This window comes from Ovis canadensis, chromosome 4 (genome assembly GCF_042477335.2).
Source record: "Ovis canadensis isolate MfBH-ARS-UI-01 breed Bighorn chromosome 4, ARS-UI_OviCan_v2, whole genome shotgun sequence".
Lineage (NCBI taxonomy): Eukaryota > Metazoa > Chordata > Mammalia > Artiodactyla > Bovidae > Ovis > Ovis canadensis.
Genome location: NC_091248.1, coordinates 86,870,664 through 86,896,059, shown reverse-complemented (window position 1 = coordinate 86,896,059; position 25,396 = coordinate 86,870,664). Strand labels below are relative to the sequence as shown.

The 25,396-nt window shown below is 34.7% G+C and overlaps 1 protein-coding gene across 3 annotated transcripts in view; it reads left to right on the top strand.

Annotated features, from left to right (window-relative positions):
* Positions 1 to 25,396, top strand: part of STK31 (serine/threonine kinase 31) — a 107,709-nt gene that overhangs the window by 63,647 nt on the left and 18,666 nt on the right. For all 3 annotated transcript variants that reach the window (XM_069586795.1, XM_069586796.1, XM_069586794.1), the window contains 11 exons: positions 543 to 722; positions 2,282 to 2,398; positions 3,360 to 3,479; positions 7,595 to 7,726; positions 8,938 to 9,039; positions 10,548 to 10,628; positions 12,163 to 12,288; positions 12,895 to 13,020; positions 14,810 to 14,896; positions 15,611 to 15,760; positions 19,376 to 19,498. In XM_069586795.1, the coding sequence (XP_069442896.1) occupies positions 543 to 722; positions 2,282 to 2,398; positions 3,360 to 3,479; positions 7,595 to 7,726; positions 8,938 to 9,039; positions 10,548 to 10,628; positions 12,163 to 12,288; positions 12,895 to 13,020; positions 14,810 to 14,896; positions 15,611 to 15,760; positions 19,376 to 19,498 (1,344 nt within the window). The remainder of the gene's footprint in view (positions 1 to 542; positions 723 to 2,281; positions 2,399 to 3,359; positions 3,480 to 7,594; positions 7,727 to 8,937; positions 9,040 to 10,547; positions 10,629 to 12,162; positions 12,289 to 12,894; positions 13,021 to 14,809; positions 14,897 to 15,610; positions 15,761 to 19,375; positions 19,499 to 25,396) is intronic.

Below are 25,396 nucleotides of genomic sequence, written 5' to 3'. Positions count from 1 at the left end.
GTTTGAAAGCATCAATTCTTCAGTGCTCAGCCTTTTTTATTGTCCAGCTCTCACATCCGTACATGACTACTGGGAAGATCAAAACTATATGGACCTTTGTTGTCTAAGTGATGTCTCTGCTTTTTAATATGCTGTCTAGATATATATGCTTAATGTCTTTCCTTAATTGGAATTCTTTGTACAATTTAGTATGTTTATTTTTACTTAGCAGTAGCCCTTAGAAACTCCCATGTCAGGACAAAATAGATTCTTATGTAAAATCAGAGAAAAGAGGATACTTTCTACTTAATTAAAAGCCTAGGACTATAAAGCCGTCTGTTTATAAACTTAATTCATTTAATGAACTTCTACTATTATAATCCAAGTAAATCACCTTCTAGGTAGTTTTATGCTTTTATGTCTAGATATTCAAAGTTTTATTTATAAACTTCTCCAAGATAGAGATTCAATATATCATTTAACTGTCTCTCAGATTCTAATATGATGCTTTACTCTTAGTATAAAGTTAATTAACTTTAATAAACAGAAGTATCTCTCTGCAGGATTTGTCAGCCTCTTTAGAAGCAGTATATGGACAGGCCAAAGAAGGAATTAACTCTGAAGAAATACTGGAAAAATTTAATGACTGGAGGTGTAATAAAAGAGAGGAGTTCACCAGTGTTAGAAGTGAAACAGAGACTTGTATACAACGTCTTGTAGCATGGTTCCAGAATACTTTAAAGGTAACAGGAGTTCTGCTACCTGGTGATGTTATAGCATAAACCAGGGAATATATATTTTTAAATTTCCCACATGTAATTTACTTCTTTCTGAGAGCAAGGGAGGGAGGGGGAGAGAGAGGAAAAAAATAAGAAGGAGAATGCTGGGATAGTAGAGTGAGGGATTTACCTATTTACATTCTCTGTTCAGGACGTATATGAAAACAGCTTCAGTCAAGCTACAGGTGTAAGATAATATCTGGAGTTTATTACAAGTGAATTGTTTATTTTACAGCTATAGTGTAGAGATAATGGTATGTGCTTTAGAAGATAGAGCTTTCCTCCTTTTCGTTTCTTTTTTAGAAAGATATATGTGTTTTAACATTAGTTGGCTAACTAGTCATCATTAAAATGTTTGGCCATGTTTAAGTCATTCAGGTTTTACTTATCTTAAATATCTTAAAGATATCTAAAATGGAAAATATTAGTCTTGGTTATTAAATATTAGAAAAGATATAATTTTTTAGTTCTTATTTATTATTGTGAAAACACTACATAATTTTCTAAAAGGCTTTGAGATATGTGGTTTGTATAATGTACTCAGAACCCTAACTGAATTTTTGCCCAATTTTGTTACTGATTCTCTGTTCTTCTGTTGCTTTGCAACCTCCTGAGCAAGGACAAAAACATCTTTGGTATCATTTATCTCTCTATGTGATTGGTTTCCATATATGCATTTCTAGCTTTGTTTTGGGAAAAAAAAAAAACCTTTTTCTCCAGCTACTTGTAGAATTCTTCTTTTTTGATGCTTTCTTATGGATACATTAACATAACTAAGTTATTTCTTTGTCTTCATTTGTTTCAGAATCATCCTCTGTTTAGGTTGTCTGTTATCTTTCATTTCCATTGCTATTTCCCAAATCTAGACCTCCATAATCACAGATCTGAACCTCTAAAATCGGAGTGACTGCTTATGACCTTTATGTTTTATATAATAATTTGGACCCATGATTTTATTCTATTTTATACCTTATTATAAAGTCTGTTTCCTGATAGGAATTACCTTAGTTTTCCTAATGAGATGAAAACTATCAGAGTTTAATTTTTAACTTTTATTCTTTAGATTCCTCAATTCTAGTGAGTCATCATTATATATCAGGTGTAATCATACCCCAATTCCTTTGTATAAAGGCTGGTTTTGTCTACCTACTATCTGTCCAGTTTGAACTTGCCACCTGAACAGTCAAGGTTCTTTACCAGTTGGACAGTCTCTTTTATCATTCCCTCAAATCATCCTGGTCTTGTCCCTGTTTTTTTCTCATGCTTTTCCTCTGTATTGTCCTCTCATCTCTCTTAACCACTAATTACTTTAACAAAATCTGTATTTTCTTTAAGTGTGTGAGGTGTGTGTACCTTTTCTTCTCCCGTGCATAATGTTTTTGAAGGTAGTACTTTATATTTCTTATGTTTATTTCCCCCATATTATGCAATACATAGGCTAGTGCTCTGCTCCAAGTATAAGAATACAGTACTGATTGAAATAATTAAATGAGATACTTCATGCTTTTATTTTTACAAATGAGGCCTTTGATCTGTCTGTGGAAGAATCACTGATTTCTGATGACACAATTGATAATATTGATGAAATCCTGGAGAATACTGAGTCAGGTGTCTGCAAGGAGCTGGAGATATCTCTGATTGTGAGTACTGGTATTCCTTAAAGCAAAGTGTTTTGTTGTTTTTTTTTTTTTTTTTGCTAGGTAGACTTAGCTTTCCTTGTAAAAAAGCCTGTCTGAAATACTAATACTGCCAAGTTCTAATAGAAACACAATGAGAAGTCTTATTCTTCCACAGGGTGATATTTTCATTTTAGTAGGATATTTCACATCAAGGAAAAAAAATCTAATATTTAATTCTAGGAAAACAACTCTTAGATTAATCTGATTCTATCAGATTTCAATAGCACTTAAGTCTGTCATACTCAGTAACCATAAGATAAGACTCTTCAGAGTTTATAAAAACTTGAAATAAAATCTGTGAGACCTTTTGGAAGTGAATACACAAGATTGATTAGTAGCTGTCTTTCCGTATTGTATATATTCTCTCTTGCTGTATAAAGCTAAAAATTAGTATATTTTGTAATGTTAATACTGCTCACTGGGACTCCTAACCAGCTTTTTAGGTTGCTTACTAAACTGGTTATGTTCTTTATTTTGTTTCTCTTTTCCCTTTGTAATTTTATAGAGTGACATTTAAAAAAATGCATACGTGTTACTGTATTTCCCCACTGTCAACTGTGTCAAGTTGTCCTTATTTAGATGGTTTGTCAGGCTTGATTTTAGATGTGGTTGTTAATAAAAATAGTGTTGAAGTTCTATGTATTATTTAGTTTTTATGTCTAGCATAGTAGTATTCCTGATTTCCTTTAATGCTCTAGTTTAGACAGCTTTAGGAATAATAGTGTTATAGGAATAAAATTTCCCATATGAGCATCTTTGACATAAGTTTCACTTCTCCCTAGAAAAAGATGTATGTTTAAGAAATATTTTGAAATATACAAATTTGTTAAAGATATCATTTTGAATTTTGTCCATTGTTATCAAAAGTTTTAATTATTTTGTACTCCTTCAAATATAATTCTTTTTGTGTAATTTCATTTAGGAACAAGGTGATGCAGACAAGGACATCATTTTAAAAACATGTAGTCAAGTACTACAAAAGATCCGTTCAGAGGAAAGCCTTATTGCCACAGTACAATCCAAGTACAAGGACAGTGTTGAGGTTGGAGTATGCCTTATATTATTGGTCTTACATTCAGATGCTTTGAAATTTTTAATACTTAAACTTTTCTTAAGTAGTTAACACCCAGTGTGTAGATAAATTATTTACTATTTCTGGAAAGATACTATAGCCATTGTTAGCTGGTATATAATTAAACTCACCCTATAGTGGCAATAGCAAATTTACTGATAAAATACATGGAGTTTTTTTAACATTTGGTTTTTATTATGCTCACCAAAACATAACTTTTATCTTTTTCTTTCTGCCTATACAAGTTTACAGTGGAAAACTTGCTATATACAGAAAGATAAGGAGGAGAAATAAAAACACTGATTGTATTCCCCTTAGCTTAAGAGATATTCAGTGCTAGATTTCAGAGTATTTCCTTTTTGAATGGTAAATTATTTGTTCAGTTCAGGTCGCTCAGTCGTGACTGACTCCTTGTGACCCCATGAATCACAGCATGCCATGCCTCCCTGTCCATTACCAACTCCTGGAATTCACTCAAACTCATGTGCATCGAGTCGATGATGCCATCCAGCCATCTCATCCTTTGTCGTCACCTTCTCCTGCTTTCAATCCTTCCCAGCATTAGGGTCTTTTCCAGTGAGTCAATTCTTCACATGAGGTGGCCAAAGTATTGGAGTTTCAGCTTCAGCATCAGTCCTTTCAATGAACACCTAGGACTGATCTCCTTTAGGATAGACTGGTTGGATCTCCTTGCATTCCAAGGGACTCTCAAGAGTCTTCTCCAACACCACAGTTCAAAAGCATCAATTCTTCGGCGCTCAGCTTTCTTCACAGTACAAATCTCACATCCATACATAACCACAGGAAAAACGATAGCCTTGACTAGACAGACCTTTGTTGGCAAAGTAATGTCTCTGCTTTTGAATATGCTATCTAGGTTGGTCATAACTTTTCTTCCAAGAGTAAGCGTCTTTTAATTTCATGGCTGCAGTCACCATCTGCAGTGACTTTGGAGCCCCCCAAAATAAAGTCTGACACTGTTTCCACTGTTTCCCCATCTATTTCCCATGAAGTGATGGGACCAGATGCCATGATGTTTGTTTTCTGAATGTTGAGCTTTAAGCCAACTTTTTCACCCTCCTCTTTCACTTCCATCAAGACGCTTTTTAGCTTCTCTTCACTTTCTGCCATAAGGGTAGGGTCATCTGCATATCTGAGGTTATAGATATTTCTCCCGGCAATCTTGATTCCAGCTTGTGCTTCTTCCAGCCCAGTGTTTCTCATGATGTACTCTGCATAGAAGTTAAATAAGCAGGGTGACAATATACAGCCTCGACGTACTCCTTTTCCTGTTGCAACCAGTCTGTTGTTCCTTGTCCATTTCTAGCTGTTGCTTCTTGACCTGTATACAGATTTCTCAAGAGGCAGGTCAGGTGGTCTGGTATTCCCATCTCTTTCAGAATTTTCCACAGTTTCTTGTGATCCACGCAGTCAAAGGCTTTGGCATAGTCAATAAAGCAGAAATAGATGTTTTTCTGGAACTCTCTTGCTTTTTCCATGATGCAGCGGATGTTGGCAATTTAATCTCTGGTTCCTCTGCCTTTTCGAAAACCAGCTTGAACATCAGGAAGTTCACGGTTCACGTATTGCTGAAGCCTGGCTTGGAGAATTTTGAGCATTACTTTACTAACGTGTGAGATGAGTGCAATTGTGCAGTAGTTTGAGCATTCATTGGCATTGCCTTTCTTTTGGATTGGAATGAAAACTGACCTTTTCCAGTCCTGCGGCCACTGCTGAGTTTTCCAAATTTGCTGGCATATTGAGTGCAGCACTTTCACAGCATCATCTTTCAGGATTTGAAATAGCTCTACTGGAATTCTATCCCCTCCACTATCTTTGTTCGTAGTGATGCTTTCCAAGGCCCACTTGACTTCACATTCCAGGATGTCCGGCTCTAGATGAGTGATCACACCATCATGATTATCTGGGTCATGACGCTCTTTTTGTACAGTTCTTCTGTGTATTCTTACCACCTCTTAATATCTTCTGCTTCTGTTAGGTCCATACCATTTCTTTCCTTTATCGAGCCCATCTTTGCATGAAATGTTCCCTTAGTATCTCTCATTTTCTTGAAGAGATCTCTAATCTTTCCCATTCTGTTGTTTTCCTCTATTTCTTTGCACTGATTGCTGAGGAAGGCTTTCTTATCTCTCCTTGCTATTCTTTGGAACTCTGCATTCAAATGCTTTTATCTTTCCTTTTCTCCTTTGCTTTTTGCTTCTCTTCTTTTCACAGCTATTTGTAGGCCTCCTCAGACAGCCATTTTGCTCTTTTGCATTTCTTTTCTATGGGGATGGTCTTGATCCCTGCCTCCTGTACAGTGTCACAAACCTCTGTCCACAGTTCATCAGGCACTCTTGTCTATCAGATCTAGTCCCTTAAATCTATTTCTTACTTCCACTGTATAATCATAAGGGATTTGATTTAGGTCGTACCTGAATGGTCTAGTGGTTTTCCCCACTTTCTTCAATTTAATTCTGAATTTGGCATTAAGTAGTTCATGATCTGAGCTATAGTCAGCTCCCTATCTTATTTTTGCTGACTGTATAGAGCTTCTCCATCTTTGGCTGCAAAGAATATAATCAGTCTGATTTCAGTATTCACCATCTGGTGATGTCCATGTGTAGAGTCTTCTCTTGTGTTGTTGGAAGAAGGTGTTTGCTATGACCAGAGCGTTCTCTTGGCAAAACTCTATTAGCCTTTGCCCTGCTTCATTCCGTATTCCAAGGCCAAATTTGCCTGTTACTCCAGGTGTTTTTTGACTTCCTACTTTTGCATTCCAGTCCCCTATAATGAAAAGGACATCTTTTTTGGGTGTTTGTTCTAAAAGGTCTTGTAGGGCTTCATAGAACTGTTTAACCTCTTCAGTGTTACTGGTTGTGGCATAGGCTTGGATTGCTGTGGTATTGGAATGGTTTGCCTTCAGAGATCATTCTGTCATTTTTGAGATTGCATCCAAGTACGGCATTTCAGACTCTTGTGTTGACCATGATGGCTACTCCATTTCTTCTAAGGGATTCCTGCCCACAGTAGTAGATACAATGGTCATCTGAGTTAAATTCACCCATTCCAGTCCATTTTAGTTTGCTGATTTCTAGAATGTTGATATTCACTCTTGCCATCTCCTCTTTGACCACTTCCAGTTTGCCTTGATTCATGGACCTGGCATTCCAGGTTTCTATGCAGTATTGCTCTCTACAGCATCGGACCTTGCTTCTATCACCAGTCGCATCCACAACTGGGTATTGTTTCTGCTTTGGCTCCATCCCTTCATTCTTTCTGGAGTTATTTCTCCACTGACCTCCTGTAGCATATTGGGCACCTACCGACCCGGGGAGTTCCCCTTTCAGTGTCCTATCATTTTGCCTTTTCATACTGTCCATGGGGTTCTCAAGGCATTTATATTATATATGTACATATGAATATTATATATATTGCATCATTTTGTAAGCTGTTTGAAAATGTGTTTGTCATTTAATGGTTTTTCTTGAATATTTTCCCATATGATTAATAATTCCTCTATACTATGATTGTGAGTGAATAAAACATCATCTCTTGCATAGATATATGATGTTATTTAACCTTTCATCTGTGTTAGATATTAAGTTTACTTCCTTTTTTTTTTTTTTACCATGAAACTCTATGGGTTTTGTACATAATCTTGTGTATTTCCTCAAGTAGATTCCTAAAAATTGTTAATTACTTAGTCAAAAGGAATGAATATTCTTGAAACTTGATATATATTTTCAAACTACTTTTGGAAAAGATAAATTCAGTTTACATCCTCACTGGAAATTCCCTTTTGCATTTTCTGTCGTGAAGTGCGTCTCACTGTGTGTCCAGCTTGAAATACTTTTTACCTTTTCTCCTTTGACTGCTAGAATGATATTCTTCTAAATAGATTTGCAGAAATTCAAGAACTCAGTGGGTAGAATTGTCTTGTTGAAAACTGTAGAATTTTTCATTTCAATCTGAGCTCAGTAAATATTAGTTGAATCTTAATAGAGAGAGTGGTCCAAAGGTGACTGTTCAATAAATATTGCTATTTGTGTGTTGAAAATATAACGACTCTTTCTCTCACTTAGTTTAAGAAACAGATTATTGAATGTTTAAATGAGAGTCCCAGCGTGGATCACTTGCTCTCCATTAAAAAGACACTGAAAAGCTTAAAGGCTCGACTGAGATGGAAATTGGTTGAAAAGAATAATTTGGAAGAAGTAAGAAAACAGTTGGTTCTTAATGAACTCTGTGTGTACCTAATTTTACTTGGGGTCTGCTTCTTAAATACACTCTTTAAAATTATTCCCTTTTTGTTTTATATATTTTATCTCTTTTTCCCTCTGTAAGTTACTATGTTAATAATGTAAAACATTTTCCTATGTCATGAAATGTTTTCTAAAAATGTTTTACATGGTTGCCTTGGTTGTTAGTAACATAAATGTTTTTGAATAATTTAAAAAACTTTTACTGGGACTGTTGCAATGTTTATTAAAAACAAGCCTTTACATGCTGAGAGGTGACAGGGTGCTCCCCCAAAGGTAGAATTTCGTTATAAAGATCAGGATGTCTTTTGTTAACTCTCTTTTTAAGGGCTGGATATAGTATTTCTTGCAGATATTTTAAGTTGTTTTCATATGTAATAGAACAAAAAGAATTAGGACACTTTTAGCTTTTAGGCTTGAAACTTTGTGAATAAACTGTCATTCTTTGTTCCCTTGAGGATTCCATTTGCTTATCAAAGGGGTTTACGTTATATCTTAATCCAACTTGAATTAGCTTTCTTCCTCATTGGAGCAGTTAAGCATGGAGTGGAACTAATTTAATTGTTTAAAATTCTTTTAGTTTTATCCTCTTCTGGGCTGCAGGACGTGAGGTCTCTTTTAGTTTACTTCTTTAACTGTTATAGAAATACATCTAACCTTAAAGACATGTACCTTTTAAGGAGACTTATTTATTATCATTGATGTTTACAGAGTCTTTAGGAGTCCTACATTGTTTTTCCTAGGCATGCCACGTGTTTACTGATTTTTTTAAAATTAAGTTTTACATGGAGAAAAATTCCGTGGAATTTAATTGTATTCTGGTTCCTGTTCTTGATATTTATTTTATGGTGGCAGTTGGTCATCTTAGAGAACATCTATACAGCAAATTAAGAGAGAAGAAAAATCTATGTAATAGACTTTATGGCTTTATTTTTATAATCCCTTTTTGTAGGTTTTAGAAAATTCAGGGTTAGAATAAACTAATATTAAACTAATATTAATTTGACAATTATGTTATGAGGGACTCTTAAGTGCTAAATATGGAAGGATACGTAAAAATTAGACAGTGATTTGCCATAGAAGTTACATTAATTCTTACTAGGAAGAACTTGTTTTCAGTCTACTTTAATAAGCCTGTAACGTTACTTTTTTATTTCTGGTTAAAGTCTGATGACCATGACGGATCTGAGATTGAAAAAATAAAACAAGAAATAACTCAGTTACGGAATAGCGTCTTTCAGGGAATTTATCATGAGCAGGAGGAATATGTAAGTATTTGATTCTTTGAAATGTTGAATTAGTTTTAAAATTGGATTCAAATACCTGTTTTTATGAAGTGGACTGTAATCACAAGGCAGAGATTATATTGGCATAGTTATCTTGGTATGGGGGTTTCCCTGGTGTGTCAGATGGTAATTTGCCTGCAATGCAGGAGACGTGGGTTTGGTCCCTGTGTTGGGAAGACCCCCTGGAGAAGGGCTTGACTATCCACTCTGGTAGTCTTTCCTGGAGAATTCCTTGGACAGAGGATCCTGGCAGTCTGTAGTCTATGGTGGCGCAAAGAGTCAGACACAACTAAGTGACTAACTGTTGATAGAATAATATTTATGTGAACTTAGATGTTAATTTCTGATGACAGACTGTTTCATAACCATTGTTCCGGATGCTTGCAGAAAATTGCAGAAAAGTATAAAGAAATATCATCTGTAACTTTCTCAATCGGTGGTAACAGTAGTATAATTACACTAAACTCTTAACTTATCTTCCTTCTAGTCTTATTTTACAAGAATCAAGATTATATCACAGACAGTTTTGCATACTACTTGTTTTCTGTTTAACATAAAGCCCAAAGATTTTTCCTTTATTAAAATCTATATGATTATTATTTTAGCTTAAGACTACACAGTGAAAACATTAACAGGGTACCATAATTTAGTTGAATATTACAAAATAAAACTACTGGGTTGAGGGTAAGTTTTACCACTGATTTTTGTTACTTTGGAAGAATCAGTCAGCATATCTTGTCTTTAAAATGGAAAGAATATTGCATTTTGTATTTTAGGGATATTATGGGAAGAAAAGGAAGGTAAGAAACAGTGCTCTGAAGAATAAAAGTACTATGAAAATAATAGGCACTTTATTATGTGATATTTAGCAAACTTACCTGTGTGTACTTCATTATTCACCTTGTGAATATTGGATAAAATAACTGTCCCCCATGAACTTGATAACTGTCTGGAAATTTTACTGAATAAAACATGTGATAAGTGACTTTTCTAAGGATATTCAATTGACACACTTGCTGCAAATTAGCTTTTGTCGAGCTACATGTTTATTTTTTTCTTTCCAGGCTTTTATGATTTTTTTTTCCTACATGAAATAGCCAGCATTTTAAAGTGTTACTGTGTTCTTATGTTTTGAGGACTAGTGACAATTTGTGATTCCAGTTGATTTTTCATCACATTTTTTCATTTTAGCTTGAAAGTGAGTGTGGACTTTGACCTTAGGCAAGATTTTGTGCCTGTATATGTAAGCCAAGCTTAAAATTTGTAGTAAACTTTTTCTTCTGTTAGTAAGGTGGTTAATTTAGATCCAGGTTGACGCTTGGTTTTCATTTATTGTGGTAGAAGGCAAAATCAATGATTTTATGTCTTATGAGGTTATATATATATTATTAGATTAGAAGTCTTATTAGATATTTAATAAGGGAGGTACCAGGATGTACAGTTGAATATACATTGATCTCTAATAAAAAATATATATTTTTAAAATTTAGGCGAAGCTGAGTAGCTTAGTACAAAAATGGTTCCCTGAGCTTCCTCTACTTCATCCTGAAATAGGATTACTTAAGTACATGGTAAGCTTTGTTTCCTTTGAGAATTACTACTATGCAGAGTGCTGAAAAGTGATGATGTTACAATTATGTATCATTGTTAAATCTATAATAATCTCGCTATAAAAATGTTTCTGCTGAATGGTTTTTAGTATTAGAACTTTCTCAAGACTGTCTTTCATACTTGCATTCTGTATTTTAATTTTTATATCAGTTTGCATGTTTTCTGTATTTTCTCTTTTTCTCATAATTAAAGAGAAAACATTTTGCATGGCACTTATTTGAATTAAATGTGTTTATCTTTTGAATTGATGAAGCAATTTTACCTCCTGTTCCCAGGGTTAGAATAAAAGCAGGACTCTGATAGTCATGAAGAATTTTTAAACGGAATGTATCTTTTAAAGCAGGCTGGAAAAATTATTCTAGAGAAGTTGAGATAGAAGTTAAGGTAGATATGTTAATGTGAGTATGATTTTCTAGGCAGTCAGGATTCAAAGCTAGGAGATCAGTGTATTGGATAGGACATTGTAGAGCAGGATTGGTAAACTATGGCTCTCAGAGCAGAGTCTGTTAATTCTGTGTTTTATTATTTTGTCTGCTGCCCATGAGGGTCTCGAGGAGATGTTTATTCTTTAACATTGTCATTAAATTCCTGATAATAGTTTAAATTTAGTACCTAAAGGAATGTTCACACAGATGTCTGAACATCGATGCGTGAGTAAATATGTGATACTATATGGGGCTTGAAAATTAATTTCAAAAATACGCTAATCTGTTTTATTGTGGAAGATTAATCATGGCTTATGATTCTCTTCATTGACCTGCAAAACTGTTAATCATAATCATATGATTGGTTATGGATACCCTTAATTATTTTAAGGTGTTTTCCTGTTATATGTGCTTTAGGAAATCCCTTGTAGGTTGATTGTATATTTTGGATTACTTAAATATGGTGACAACACTTAAAAAAACAAAATAATTTCACAATCCCTCATTATTAATAAGACTATACCACAGTAAAACTCACCTTGATTTAAAATGTCGATAGTCATGTTTTAGTGCAAAAAATTATTCCTTTTAAAAAGTATCAGGAATACATAGTAGAATTAAATTATTTGAAAAAAATTTTCAATTTTAATGATTCCATTTCATGTTAGAACTCTGTTAGTTCCTAGAATTGTGGTAGTCTTAATTTTTAGACTTCTCATTCCCATTCTACAGCCTTCTTTTTATTTTTCATCATTTTAATATTTTTTTAGGAAACACATTAAGTTTCCCAAGTAAACATCAGGGTTCCTTGGACACAGGGTTCATCCCAGTCATTTTCAGAATCTCGTGTAGAGATGTAGCATGATTAAGTGTATGGTGATTACATTCTGGGTGGGAATTCAAGTGTCAGGAAATAGAAAAAATATAAAACTTTAAATATTCTTATTTTATTGGCATCTCCAGTAGAGTTCATGATATCCAGTCCATCTTTTAGTATGTGACTAATTTTGTTATTTGAAAGTGCTGTGGTTGTTTGGTTTCTTGAACTATAACAAAAACTTATTCTTAGAACTCTGGTGGTCTTCTTACAATGAGCTTGGAAAGAGATCTTCTTGATGCTGAGCCTATGAAGGAGCTTAGCAGCAAGCGTCCTTTGATACGTTCTGAGGTTAATGGGCAGATAATTCTTTTAAAGGTAAGTTTAAGTTCTTTGGACTTGTGGGAGATTCAGAGAAGTACCATGTGGTGGTGGTACTTTTACAGGAAAGTAAAGACCCACTGTTTATTTTCTAAATTATATGAATTAACTGGTATCATGATAATGTTTCCAGTTTGGCTGCCGTAACTACCTTGTATTTAAAGTTTCCCTCATTTCCCTAAATAATATATGTTTTTAATAGGATATACTTGATTTTCTCTTTTCAGGAGAACTTAATATGATCTAGCTAAGATTCAAAGTTCTTATTTTTCTTAGGTTTCTATTTGAAATCTCAACTATTTTGCCCACAGTCTTCTGTTCTTTGATTTCTTCTCTTCATTGACCTGCAAAACTGTTAATCATAATAGTTGGATAATTAATTTGGCCTTAGTGGGTATATATTGTAGACTACATTTTAAGCTACTGGTAGAATTGTTCTTTTCTTTTTAAATTATATCATTAAAAGCAGATAGGAAAACTACTCATGCAATTAAAAAATAAATTTAGATATATTTTAACTTACATAAAATTTAAGTTGAAATGATATATAATTAGAGTGAGATTTTAACCTTAGGACTGCCACTTCCTCTTTTTTGGTAAAAGGGCTATTCTGTGGATGTCGACACGGAAGCCAGGGTAATTCAGAGAGCAGCTGCCTATCACAGAGCTTGGAGAGAAGCTAAAGGAGAATCTGGGTTGCTACCACTGATATTCTTATTTTTGTGTAAGGTAAAGTTTTTATGCTAATCTCTTTCAGAAAACTTTTTATTTAAAATATGTTTTAGTTACAAGCTTTATAGAAGTAAATGCTTTTAACTTTTTAAATTGAATATATAGTTGATTTACAATTTTGTGTTAATTTCAGGTATATTAATTTCATAGCACAGTATTTTTACAAGTTATATTCCATTGTAAGATAATGGGTAGAATTCCCTGTATTACATAGTAAATCTTTGTTGCTTATCTGTTTTATATATAATAGTTTGTATCTACTAGCCCCATACCCCTAATATGTCCCTTGCAGTTTCTATCTCCTGTTTGGTAACCACAGTTTGTTTTTTATGTCTGTCAGTCTGGTTCTGTTTTGTATATATATTCATTTGTATTATTTTTTAGATTCTATATGTAAGTGATATCGTATAGTATATGTCTTTCTCTGAGTTATTTCACTAAGCATAGTATGCTCTAGGTCCATCCACATTGCTGCAAATGGGAATATATATCCCATTGTATATACCACATCTTCTTAATTCACTCATTTGTAAATGGACATTTGGGTTACATCCATGTCTTGACCACTGTAAATAGTGCTGTTTTGAACACTGACGTGTATATATCTTTAGGATTTTTGTTGTTGTTGTTACTGTTTTCTGGATATATACCCAGAAGTAGAATTGCTGGATTGTATGGTGGTTCTGTTTTTAGTTTTTTAAGGAACTCCATCTGTTTTCCTTAGTGGCTGTACCAATTTACATTACCACCAACAATGTAAGGGCTCCCTTTTCTCTATATCTTCTCCAAAGTTTGTTATTTGTTAAAAATTTTTTTGATTATAGCCCTTCTGATAGCTGTGAGGTGATAGCTAGCTCATTGTGGTTTTGATTTGCACTTCTCTAATAATTAGTGATATCGAACATCTTTTCCTGTGCCTGTTAGCCATCTATATGTCTTCTTTGGAAACATATCTATTCTTCTGCTTATTTTTGTATTGTTTTTAGTATCAAGTTGTATGAACTGTTTGTATATTTTGGATATGAACTACTTGTTGCTGCTGCTGCTAAGTTGCTTCAGTCATGTCTGACTCTGTGCGGCCCCATAGACGGCAGCCCACCAGGCTCCCCTGTCCCTGGGATTCTCCAGGAAAGAACACTGGAGTGGGTTGCCATTTCCTTCTCCAATGCAGGAAAGTGAAAAGTGAAAGTGAAGTCACTCAGTCGTGTCCGACTCTTAGCGACCCCATGGACTGCAGCCTTCCAGGCTCCTCTGTCCATGGGATTTTCCAGGCAAGAGTACTGGAGTGGGGTGCTATTGAACTACTTGTTAGTCACATCATTTTTTAATATTTTCTCCCATTTCATAGGTTGTCTTCATTTTGTTGATGGATTCTTTTTGCTGTGCAAAGCTTTTACGTTTATTTAGACGGTTTTTTCAGCAAGTGGTGCTGGGAAAGCTGGATAGTGACATATGAAACAATGAAATTATAGCATTCCCTCACACCATATACAAAAATAAACTCAAAATAGTTTAATACATAAATGTAAGATAGGAAACCATAGAGCTCCTAGAAAAGAACATATATGAAACACTCTTTGACATAAATTGTTAGCAATGTTTTCTTGTATCAGTCTCCCAAGCAAAAGAAAAAAGCAAAAATAAATAAGACCTAATTAAATTTAAAAGATTTTGCACAGCAGAGAAGTAATTCTTTGTGGAAAAATTATTTTGTACATTCATTGTATACTGAAGATATTTTGAAGAATTTTTCACTTAGATTCTCATTTTCTGTTTTGCTCTTTAGTCTGATCCTATGGCTTATCTGATGGTCCCATATTATCCTAGGGCAAATCTGAATGCTGTTCAGTCCACCATGCCTTTAACTTCAGAAGTAAGTAAAAACAAAAAACAAACAAACATTATTTCCATGGATGTGTCTAGTGAGAAAGTATCACCTAAAGTTTGTTGAGGGTATGCTGCACACTTTCAATGTACAGTTTTGATTATTTAATCGTCACATCACCCCTGGGATATGAGTTATCCCATTATATACAGATTAGAAAAGTGAGGCTCACAGAGATTAAAGTGACTGGTACAGGGTCCCTCATCCAGAGGCTGAGTTGGGACTTGGGGTTGGAACTTTTTGCCACCAAAGCATAATCCTTGTAACTGTTAGGCTGCGTCATATGTAAATTGTATAGTATAGCACTTAGTCTTAAGCAGTAGCTTTCATTTCTGTTGTAAATTTGAATTAGTAATAACAGTAAACAATGACCTGATTCTTTCTGCATGGTAACTCTTTTGGCCTCTTTTCTTTTCTAGATGGTCTATGGTCATTGTTTGTAATCCAAGTCTTCTTAGAGAATATAGTCTCTCAGTCATATTAAACATATATATATACACACATATGTGATACATATGTTTACATATTACCAGTTACATAATCAGGACTTCTGGCCTTTAATTCTTTCTCAATGCTGTATTGTTTTTAAAGGTTCATTTGGAGGAAGCTTAGTCACTTCTGAAAAAGTCTTTTAACTAGAGAAAAGGTTCAGTTATTAAAATGATTTGTCTACTTCCTGACTTCTTTTTGTATTTTCTATAGGAAGCTTTAAAGGTCATGAAAGGTGTAGCCCAGGGCCTTCATACATTGCACAAGGCTGACATAATTCATGGATCACTTCATCAGAACAATGTTTTTGCTTTAAACCGTCAACATGGAATTGTTGGAGATTTTGACTTCACCAAATCTGGGGTAAAATATTGTGGTTTTATAAATAAGTTCTAGACTTCATTTAGTATTATTAGGCACTTTTGCATCATATGGTAATTTATTATAAGATCTTTGCCTTCGGTTAAGGTATATCATGTAGTGTAAGCTATTAATCTGTTATCAGCTAGATGCTAGGACAAGAGTTTCTAAAGTTGTGCATTAAAATTTTTTTTTAACCATAAGTTTTAGGAGCAACCTGAAATTACAGTCGATGGCATTGACGACATTAGCATTAATTATTTTATCAGTTGGAGCTTCCCTGGTGGCTCAGTGGTAAAGAATCTGTCTGCCACTGCAGGAGACGTGGGTTCAGTCCTTGGGAGAAGGACGTGGCAACCCACTCCTGTATTCTTGTCTTGGAAATTCCATGGATAGAGGAGCCTGATGGGTTACAGTCCATGGAGTCACAAAAGAGCGGGACATAACTTAACAAATAACAGCAAACAACAATTATTTTATCATCATCAAGAAACATTTAATTGCTAGAATATACAAGGAAAAGTAGATGGCTATCTGTCTCCCCATCTGCTGGTGCTCTCCCAATTAATAGATTAGATTTAGATATACAGGCTTTGCTATTTTTTGATTAGTGGGCATTTTTAGAAACTTGGGAATCTTGGACTTTTCCATTTAGTTTAAATTCTAATTTGATGACATTAGCTGTTAATTTGGTATCATGTTACCTCAGAAGAGGCAGTTTGTAGCAATAACATGTATCAGATAAAGAGAATATTGTGATTTTTTTTTTTTTGGTAGAGTAAGTAGTTTCAATATTTTTTCTTTTTGGTAGAGTAAGTAGTTTCAAAATACAATCACAAGGGAGCATTTCTCTTTATTAAAATATAATTCACATACGATGTGTACATTTCAGTACTAATTTTAATACAGTCACAATATTCTACATCAGTCACCACTAATTCTGAAACATTTTTATCACCCTCGGAAAGAAACCCCATACTGCTTTGCAGTCACTCCTCCTCTATTCCTCTATTAAGTCTCTTGGAAACCACTAATCCACTTTCTGTCCCTATGGACTTAACTTATGGTGGACATTTTCTGCGTATAGAATCATACAATATGTGGCACTTTGTGATTAGCGTATTTCATTCTGCATAATGTTTTCAAGATTTATCCATCTTGTAGCATGTGCCTGAACTTCATTCCTTTTCTAAAAATTTTTTAATAACATAACCGCATTTATTTCAGAATGTATTCCAGTATCAAATGGTAAAGTTCAACAATGCAAAACTGAAATTGCTTTTGCACCAGTTTAATAATTTTACACATGATAATCCATATGTTTCATTACTACTCTCTCAATTCTTCCCACCCCTCTCCTTCCCCACCTGTGTCCATACGTCCATTCTGTATGTCTGTGTCTCTACTGCTGCCTTGAGGATAGGTTTATCAGTACCACCTTCCTAGATTCCATATGTATATACATTAATATATGATCTTTGTCTTTCTCTTTCTGACTTACTTTACTCTGGATAATAGGCTCTAGGTTCATCCCCCTCCTTAGGACTGACTGAAATGCATTCCTTTCTATGGCTGAATAATATTCCATTGTATATATATACCACAACTTCTTTATCCATTGATCTGTTGGTGAACATCTAGGTTGCTTCCATGGCCTAGCTATTGTAAATAGTGCTACAGTGAACATTAAGGTACATGTGTCTTTTTCGATTATGGTGTTAAAATGCCCAATTAGTATTTCATTGTATGGATGTACTGTACTTTGTTTTTACATTCATCAGTTTGTGGGTAATTGGGTTTCTACTTTTTGATTATTATGAATAATGCCTCTGTGAACATCAGTATACAAGTTTTTGTGTGGAGATATGTTTTCCTAGGGAAGGAATTATTGGGTTAAATGTTAGATGCCTGTGTTTCACTTTTTAAGAAACAAAGCTGTTTTCCGAAGTGTCTGTACTGTTTTACATACTCTTCAGTGATAATATGAGGATTCCAGTTTCTCAGCATCCTTGCCAATATTTATTGTGTGTGGAGTTCCCTTTTGACTAGTAAAAGTCAGAATGCTTTATATATAGGTCATCTGCAAGTCATAGAATAATGCCATCTGTTTATGTACAGTTTCAGTGGTTTTCATGTGGTACCTCAAAAAGATGAGAAAATAAAAGGGTAAAACTGTAATGAAATGCTTGACTATAGAGGATTTATAAAAATAAAATTTGCTGAAAGGTTTATTTTATATTTATTTGAAGATTAGGATAACATCTTAAAAATAACTGAGCTGTGTTTTTAAAAGTTCTCTGTTTTTAGGACTCCTGGTTAGTAAACCAAGGCATGCCATTCTTCCAGCTATAAATATGAGTCCAATGTATTCTTCCTGATTTATACTGATTTGTCCGCTGTTATGCACATGCGCAGTTGCTTCAATCATTTCCGACTCTTTGTGACCCCCTCAGCCAGGCTCCTCTGTCCATGAGATTTTCCTAGCAAGAATACTGGGGTGGGTTGCCATTTCCTCCTCCAAGAGATCTCAGTCCAGGGATTGAGCCCATGTCTTGTGCATCTCCTACATTGTGGTGGATTCTTTACCGTTGACCGCTGGGGAAACCCTTAAAATTATTTATTCTGAAATATGGATTGAACTCACCTCTTGCTTAATTTTTTACCCTAATCTCAGTTGAAGTACTAACCAGAAGAATAATTTGAAAAGTAGTCCATAGTCAAAAAGTGCTTTTCAGATTTTACACTACATGTGATTCTCCTGGGAATCTTGTTAAAATGCAGTTTTTAGAAATTGAGGTGAAGTTATTATATGATAGTATATGTTTCAAGTGTGCATAAAATGCAGATTTTTACTCAGCATTTCTGCAGTGGAAATTGTGTTTCTAACAAGTTCCCAGGTGTTAACTATAGCTACTGGTCTTTGTAAGTACTACTCCCAAACTATCCTACTCTGAGAAGCAAGGATAAGGATGGTAGGAGAAGATAATTAACACTTGGCAATATATGCTAAGTAATTAGTGTGCCTTTACAATTACCTTTACAATAACTCTAGGGTAGTTACAAGTTAATTTCCTTTGTACAAATTAATTAATTAAGGCTCAAAGAGATTAAAGCCAAAGGTCATATAGCAAGTAAATGACAGAGTGAGTATTGCAGTCAAGGTTTATCTGAATCCAGGGTTCATGTTCTTGCCATTGATTATCCTTTTGACACATTAGAAATGGTATACTTAGAAAATGGTCAGTAGGGAAGGAAAGTACTTTATACTTGTGTTTTTAAAAACTACTTATAATTTTCAGAGTTAGAAAATAGCACTACCTCTTGCCTTAGTGAAGTGTATATTTTAAGAAAGTACTAAATTTTATTGAATCAGTGATTCTTAATATTTAAGCTGGTGTCTACAACATGCAGTGTAACAGTAGTCTCACTGTTAAATTTCACGAGACTGATTTTAAGAGCAGTTTATAATAGTGGAAATTAGGTAAAAATATTTCAGAGTGGAGAGAGAATAAAATATTTCAAATGAATATTTTTTTGTGTTGATTAAATGCAGATTACTTCACAGAAAGCTGGTTCAACTGTGTTGCCTCTAAAATATTTGACCTACTGTTTTTGTAGACTCAGCGAGCCTCAGTGAATATGATGGTTGGTAACTTAAGTTTGCTATCACCTGAACTGAAAATGGGAAAACCTGCTTCTCCGAGTTCTGACTTATATGCTTATGGCTGCCTTTTATTGTGGGTATGTTACATTTTTATTGAAACAGTCATTTTGTTGTTTTTAAGTGCTTAGTTGCTCACTGGAGTCCAGCTCTTTGCCATCCCATGGTTTGTAGCCTGCTAGACTCTTCTGTCCATGGGGATTCTCCAGGCAAGAATACTGGAATGGATTGCCATGACCTCTTCCAAGGGATCTTCCCAGCCGAGGAATAGAACTCAGGTCTCCCGCATTGCAGGCAGATTTTTTACTGTTTGATCCATGAGGGAAGCTCAAGATTGCCACCACTGAGCAACTAACACTTTCACTTTTCACAGGAAAACAGGAAAAAAGGCCATTTTGCCTTTATAATAATGCATTATACAGGGATGTATAGTGTGTGTAGATATACACATACAGATGTGTTATATTTCAGTATAAGAAGGAAAGTGATGATCTGAAGTCATGTTTTTCAATATATTAAAATGTCTCTGAACATGTAGAGACATTAGTAATAACCAAAAGTGGGAAAACCTGGATGTCCATAAACAGATAAATGGGTAAATAGTCTACTGTATATCCATTGGAATACTTGTTATCGTTTTTATTTAGTTGCTAAGTTGTGTCCTTCTCTTTGTGATCCCGTGGACTGCGGCCCACCAGGCTCCTCTGTCCATGGGATTTCCTAGGCAAGAATACTGGAGTGGGTTGCTGTTTCCTTCTCCCGGGGACCTTCCTGACCCAGGGATTGAACCCACATCTCCTGCATTGGCAAGCAGATTGTTTACCCCTGAGCCCCCAGGGAAGCCCCATTGGAATACTACTAAGTAATAAAAAGGAATGAAGTATTAATACAAGCGTGCCTTATACTATTGCCCTTCACTTTATTGCACTTTGCAGATACTGTATTTTTTTATATATTGAAGATTTGTAGCAACTCTGCATTGTCAGGTTATGGTTGGCATTTTCTAGCAACTAAGTATACTTACAGTATGTACATTGTTTTTTAGACATAATGCTATTGCATACTAAATATGTTATGGGAAGCCAAAAAAATTGTCTCACTTTTTCATTGCAGTTTTAGCTTCATTGCAGTGATCTAGAACTGAATTCTCACTGTCTCCAAAGTATGCCTTTATACCCAGTAATATGGAGGAATCTCAAAATAATTCTTCAAAGTTAAAAAAGCCGAAGGAAAGAAAGAATTCATACTTATGGTTTTATTTATATAGAATTATAAAAAGTGCAAATTTACCAATGGTGATAGAAAGGAGATTTGCAGTGGTCTGGGGTTTGAGGGTAGAGGGGAAGGGAGGGATAGATTACAAAAGAGCGCAAGGAAATGTTTTGGCATGATCACCATGTTCATCGATAATGGTGATGATTTTGTAGAAGTATATATCATATATACTTTAAATGCACGTGGTTTATTGTACATGACTTACACCGCAATAAAGCTATTATTAAAAGGGTGTTTATACCTACCCAAGTAGTAATCAGTGGGAGTTCCATACCCCAGTTAATCCTATGTAAGTTTTAGCCTTATGTTGTCATATGTATTTAAAGTTGTCTGGTTTCATAGAATCATGATAGCCATAGAAATGATTATTGTACTGGCATGATTTTTGTCATTGCTTCAGTAATCTCTTTATTCTTTACATCTTAAGGATAAAAGTAAATGTCTCAAATGTTCTTAGGTTCCTGAGAGTTATCATAAAATATCAATTAAGTGTGGCAATGGCACTCTTTATTCCATCAATTTCCTTTCTTCATTAGCTGGTAGTAAAACGCTTTATGAATATGACACTATTGTTGTGCTGAATTCCTGCTCTTCTGTAATGTTGACTGAGGTCTACTACAAATTTTATTTTTAAACTATCATGTAGTATAGTTGATTGGATTTTGGTGTTCAATCCTGTGAATTTTAACAAACTGTAGATTAGTATACTCATCACTACAATTAGGATGCGCAACAGTTCCATAACTCATAGGGAAAAAAAAGAAATCCTATTTGCTGTCCCTATTCTCTCTCCCTAACCCTTGACCCTTGGCAACTGCTGATCTTTTCTATCACTACAGTTTTGTCTTTTTAACAGAAGGTCATATAAATGTTACCTTACAGTATGTAACCTTTTGAGACCAGCTTCTTTACTCAACATAATGACTTTGAGATTCATTCAAGCCTTGTAGTATATTGAGAGTTGATTCCATGTTTGTGGCTGAGTACTACTCTGTTATGTGACTGTAGCAGCTTTGTTTATCTGTTCACCTGTTGTAGGACATTTGGATTGTTTCCAGTTTGGGGCTATTCCAAATAAAACTTTGGTGAACATTTAGGTATAGGTTTTTGTGTAATCCTGTTTTTACTTCTCCAGAATAAATTCTCAAGAGGGAGACTGTTGGGTAGATTGTAACTATATGTATAACTTTATAAGGTGCTGCCAGACTTTTTCAGAATGGATATACCATTTTGTGTTATCAGAACCAGCACTGTATGAGAGTTTCAGATGCTCTGCATCATTGTTAAAGTTTTAATGTTTTAGCAATTCAGGTATCTTTGCCTTTCCATACACATTTTAGAAACAGCTTGTCTATACATGCAGAAAACCTCTGTGACTTTGCTTGGAACTGCATTAAATCTGTAGATCAATTTAGGGAGAATTAGCATTTTGAATAATTGACATCTTTATTAAGTCCTTTAATTCACAAATCCATTTATTTAGGCCTTTTAAAAAATTTATTCTATCAGCATTTTGTTATTTTTGAACTTAGAGATCCTATATATGTGTTGTTAGATTTTATACTTCAGTATTTAATTTTTTGGAGCTATTGTGATACCGTAAAGAAACTAAAAAACTGTTTTCTAATTGTTCAAGTTCTTTTTAAAAACAGCTATTTTATTGATAGGAAAGTTAGTTATTACCAAAGTTTACAGATGCTTTGATCTTCCTCCTCAAAGAACTAGGTAAGTTAAAATAGAAACCACAGTGTAAAATATATAAAAGGGCAAAAAAGTCAGGACCCAAGGGCTGTGTTTCAAAGTTAAACGAATCATTAGCAAAGGATCTCATTTCCAGCATCATGAATAGTTTACTGTTACATTATGACTTTTAAAAGTTTTAGAATTAGCAAAAGTAGAAGTTAACAGCTTATTTAGTATTAGAACACTGGAATACTGACTAAATATTTTGGAATGTATCATAAAAGATAGTTTGCTTTAGGATCATTTTTGTTGTGAGACCCATATTAAATGACAGAAACATTCTGAAAACTGCCTTTAACTACAGAAAATTTTAGTATTTGAGTGTTGGCGACCCTCCCACCTCTAGCAGTTAAGTCGTCTTTTAACTGGTACATTCTTACAGTTGCTTATATTAAGGTTCTTTTGTATATTTCTAGGTTATAATGAAATTCTTAAAGGCATTTCTAGAAGTCAGTTTTAAAAATTAGAGCAGTTCTGACGTGATACTGGAAAAAAAAATTTCGTGGGTGTTACTGTGAGGAAGCAGAATAATTTTAAAATGAAGAGTGAATGTTTTTTTCTTTTATTCAAGTATCACTTTTTCAATTTGGCCTTCTTTAAAATGCAACTCTTTTCCCCCTGCTTTAGTTTTCTCTTAGCATACTACTTATGTCTTTTGTCTTTTTTATCATCTGCTTCTCTCCATAGAATGTAATCTCCTTTTAGGCAGCTTGTCTGTCTTGTTTGCTACTGTTTCCTGTGCCTAGAAGTGTTCCTAGTAGTGCTGTCACTGGAATAGTAACTGAACAAAAGCATGCCTTTGTGTGTAGCAAATTGGACATTAAAATTTTAGCCACAATTATGTGCTAAAGTATTAGGTTTTTCTTTTTTTTTTTTCAAATGTTTCTTGTTTCCTGAGTGAAACAAGATCAGTAGATGAACTCTCCACCATGGCCACTTACACCTTTCTTTGCAACCTTATTTGAAGATTTTCTTTTTTATTCCAACTCCAAAGGTATTCCTAGAAGATGTTAGTGGCCATATTGATCACCCATTGAACAACTTTGCTGTTGTTCAGTCTCTCAGTCATGTCTGATTCTTTGCAACCCCATGACTGCAGCACGCTAGGCTTCCCTATCATTTTTTGGACCTTTTTAACAATTTGAGACCCATGTCTTCATGAAATTTCAGTTACTTTCCAAGACCAGGATTTTGTAATTTCCTATAATTTTTCTTTTATGAAAGTAGTAGAATCCAATCCAGTACATTTTTATCTGGAAAAGACTTTCTATCTTCTCATTTTACTGTAACTACTATTATATCTACTGTGTGTTTGTTAACTATCTTCCCTTTCTGCCAAATCAATCAGCAACCTCCTAGCTTCTCTTCCTTTCTTCTTCAGCTTTGGATTTCGTCATAGAATGTCTAGGCCACCCTCTGACTCCTATTCTTCTACTTAGCCTCTTTATACCATCTTCATTTTTAGATGTTTTGTAATCTGCTTTATATGCTTTTAGAAAAATATTTTCCCTTTAAGGTTTTATTTCTTGAGAATAACTTTATAAAAGATATATGTATTTTATTTTTCTTCAAAGTATGACCAGACATTATATTTACTCATTTAAGAACATTATTGGGCTTCCCTTGTGGCTCGACTAGTATGCGAACCCAAGAATCCACCTGCAATGCGGGAGACCTGGGTTCTATCCCTGAGTCGGGAAGATCCCCTGGAGAAGGAAAAGGCTACCCACTCCAGTACTCTGGCTTGGATAGTCCATGGGGTGGCAAAGAGTTGGACATGACTGAGCGATTTTCACCAACTAACTAAGGACATTATTATGTCTATTTATAACATGGTGATAACATCCTCCCTTTTTGGGAGCACCTAGTAAGTAACTAAAGTACTTACTAAGTACTTTTTGAACTTTATCTCATTGCTTTCTCCTAAACAGTTGTGTGAAGGGAGCACATCATCATCCCAAGTGTAGGCATTAGGCATGTGAGAGTCAGAGAAGGGTACCACTTCCTAAGTAATGCCCTGTCGCAGGACTTCTGTGTCTTGAGGCTCCATGCAAGACCACCTGCTGCATTCACATCACATATCCAGCCTTGGAGGTATAGCCTTCACTGAAGCCAGTTGATGAACAGCTGCAGAAGGGGCTCAGGCTTCAGAGATAAGCTGCTAAGTGCCATTGCCGTGACTACTGTGAAGACCCTTACATTTTACAGTGCCCTATCAAGACATCTCCAACCTTGAGTTCTTTGATGAGATGTCCTCTTTCTAGAAAGTCTTGAATAGATGTGAGTAACACTTACGTTTAGAGTTCAGGTATACCTTTGGCACATTATGCTTCATTTTGATGTTTAATCCCAAAATGAGAGACAAGGGAAAAGTAATATTCCATGTCTTGTTTTTCCTTTTAGACCCAGCTAATGTGATCAATGATGATTACCTCTCAAAAAATACTCCAATTAAGAGAAATCTCAGAGAAGGAAAGTGGATGGCAGTCCCCTAAAATCTGAAAGTGATTCTAACATCATGATTAAGTAGACTGAGTGGAATAGATCTCATTATTATGGAGTTGGCTGTAGGAGGATTAAAGGTTCCTAGTGGATGGGACTACTAACATCTCTAATGCCCTCTGTGCAGGAATTTCATATGTTTCTGAACTTGCTCTGAGATCCAACCAAGAATCTCAGACTTATCGTTGATTTCTTATTGGATCCAAATCAGAGAACTTGGAATTCACTTCTCAAAGTGTGAAGTGAAGGATCATTTATAACGTCTACCCATGTTTTTACTCTTTTCTTTGTTCTTTCTTGTTCCTGATGTTCCAGTGTTTCTTCTTTTATCATTTCCTTTCTATTTTAAGAACTTGTTTTTGCCATTCTTTTAAGGTAAGTCTCCTGAGCAAAAAGTCTTCAGTTTTCTTTTTCCTTCATCTGAGAGCATCTTAACTGCACCTTCATTTCTGAAGAAT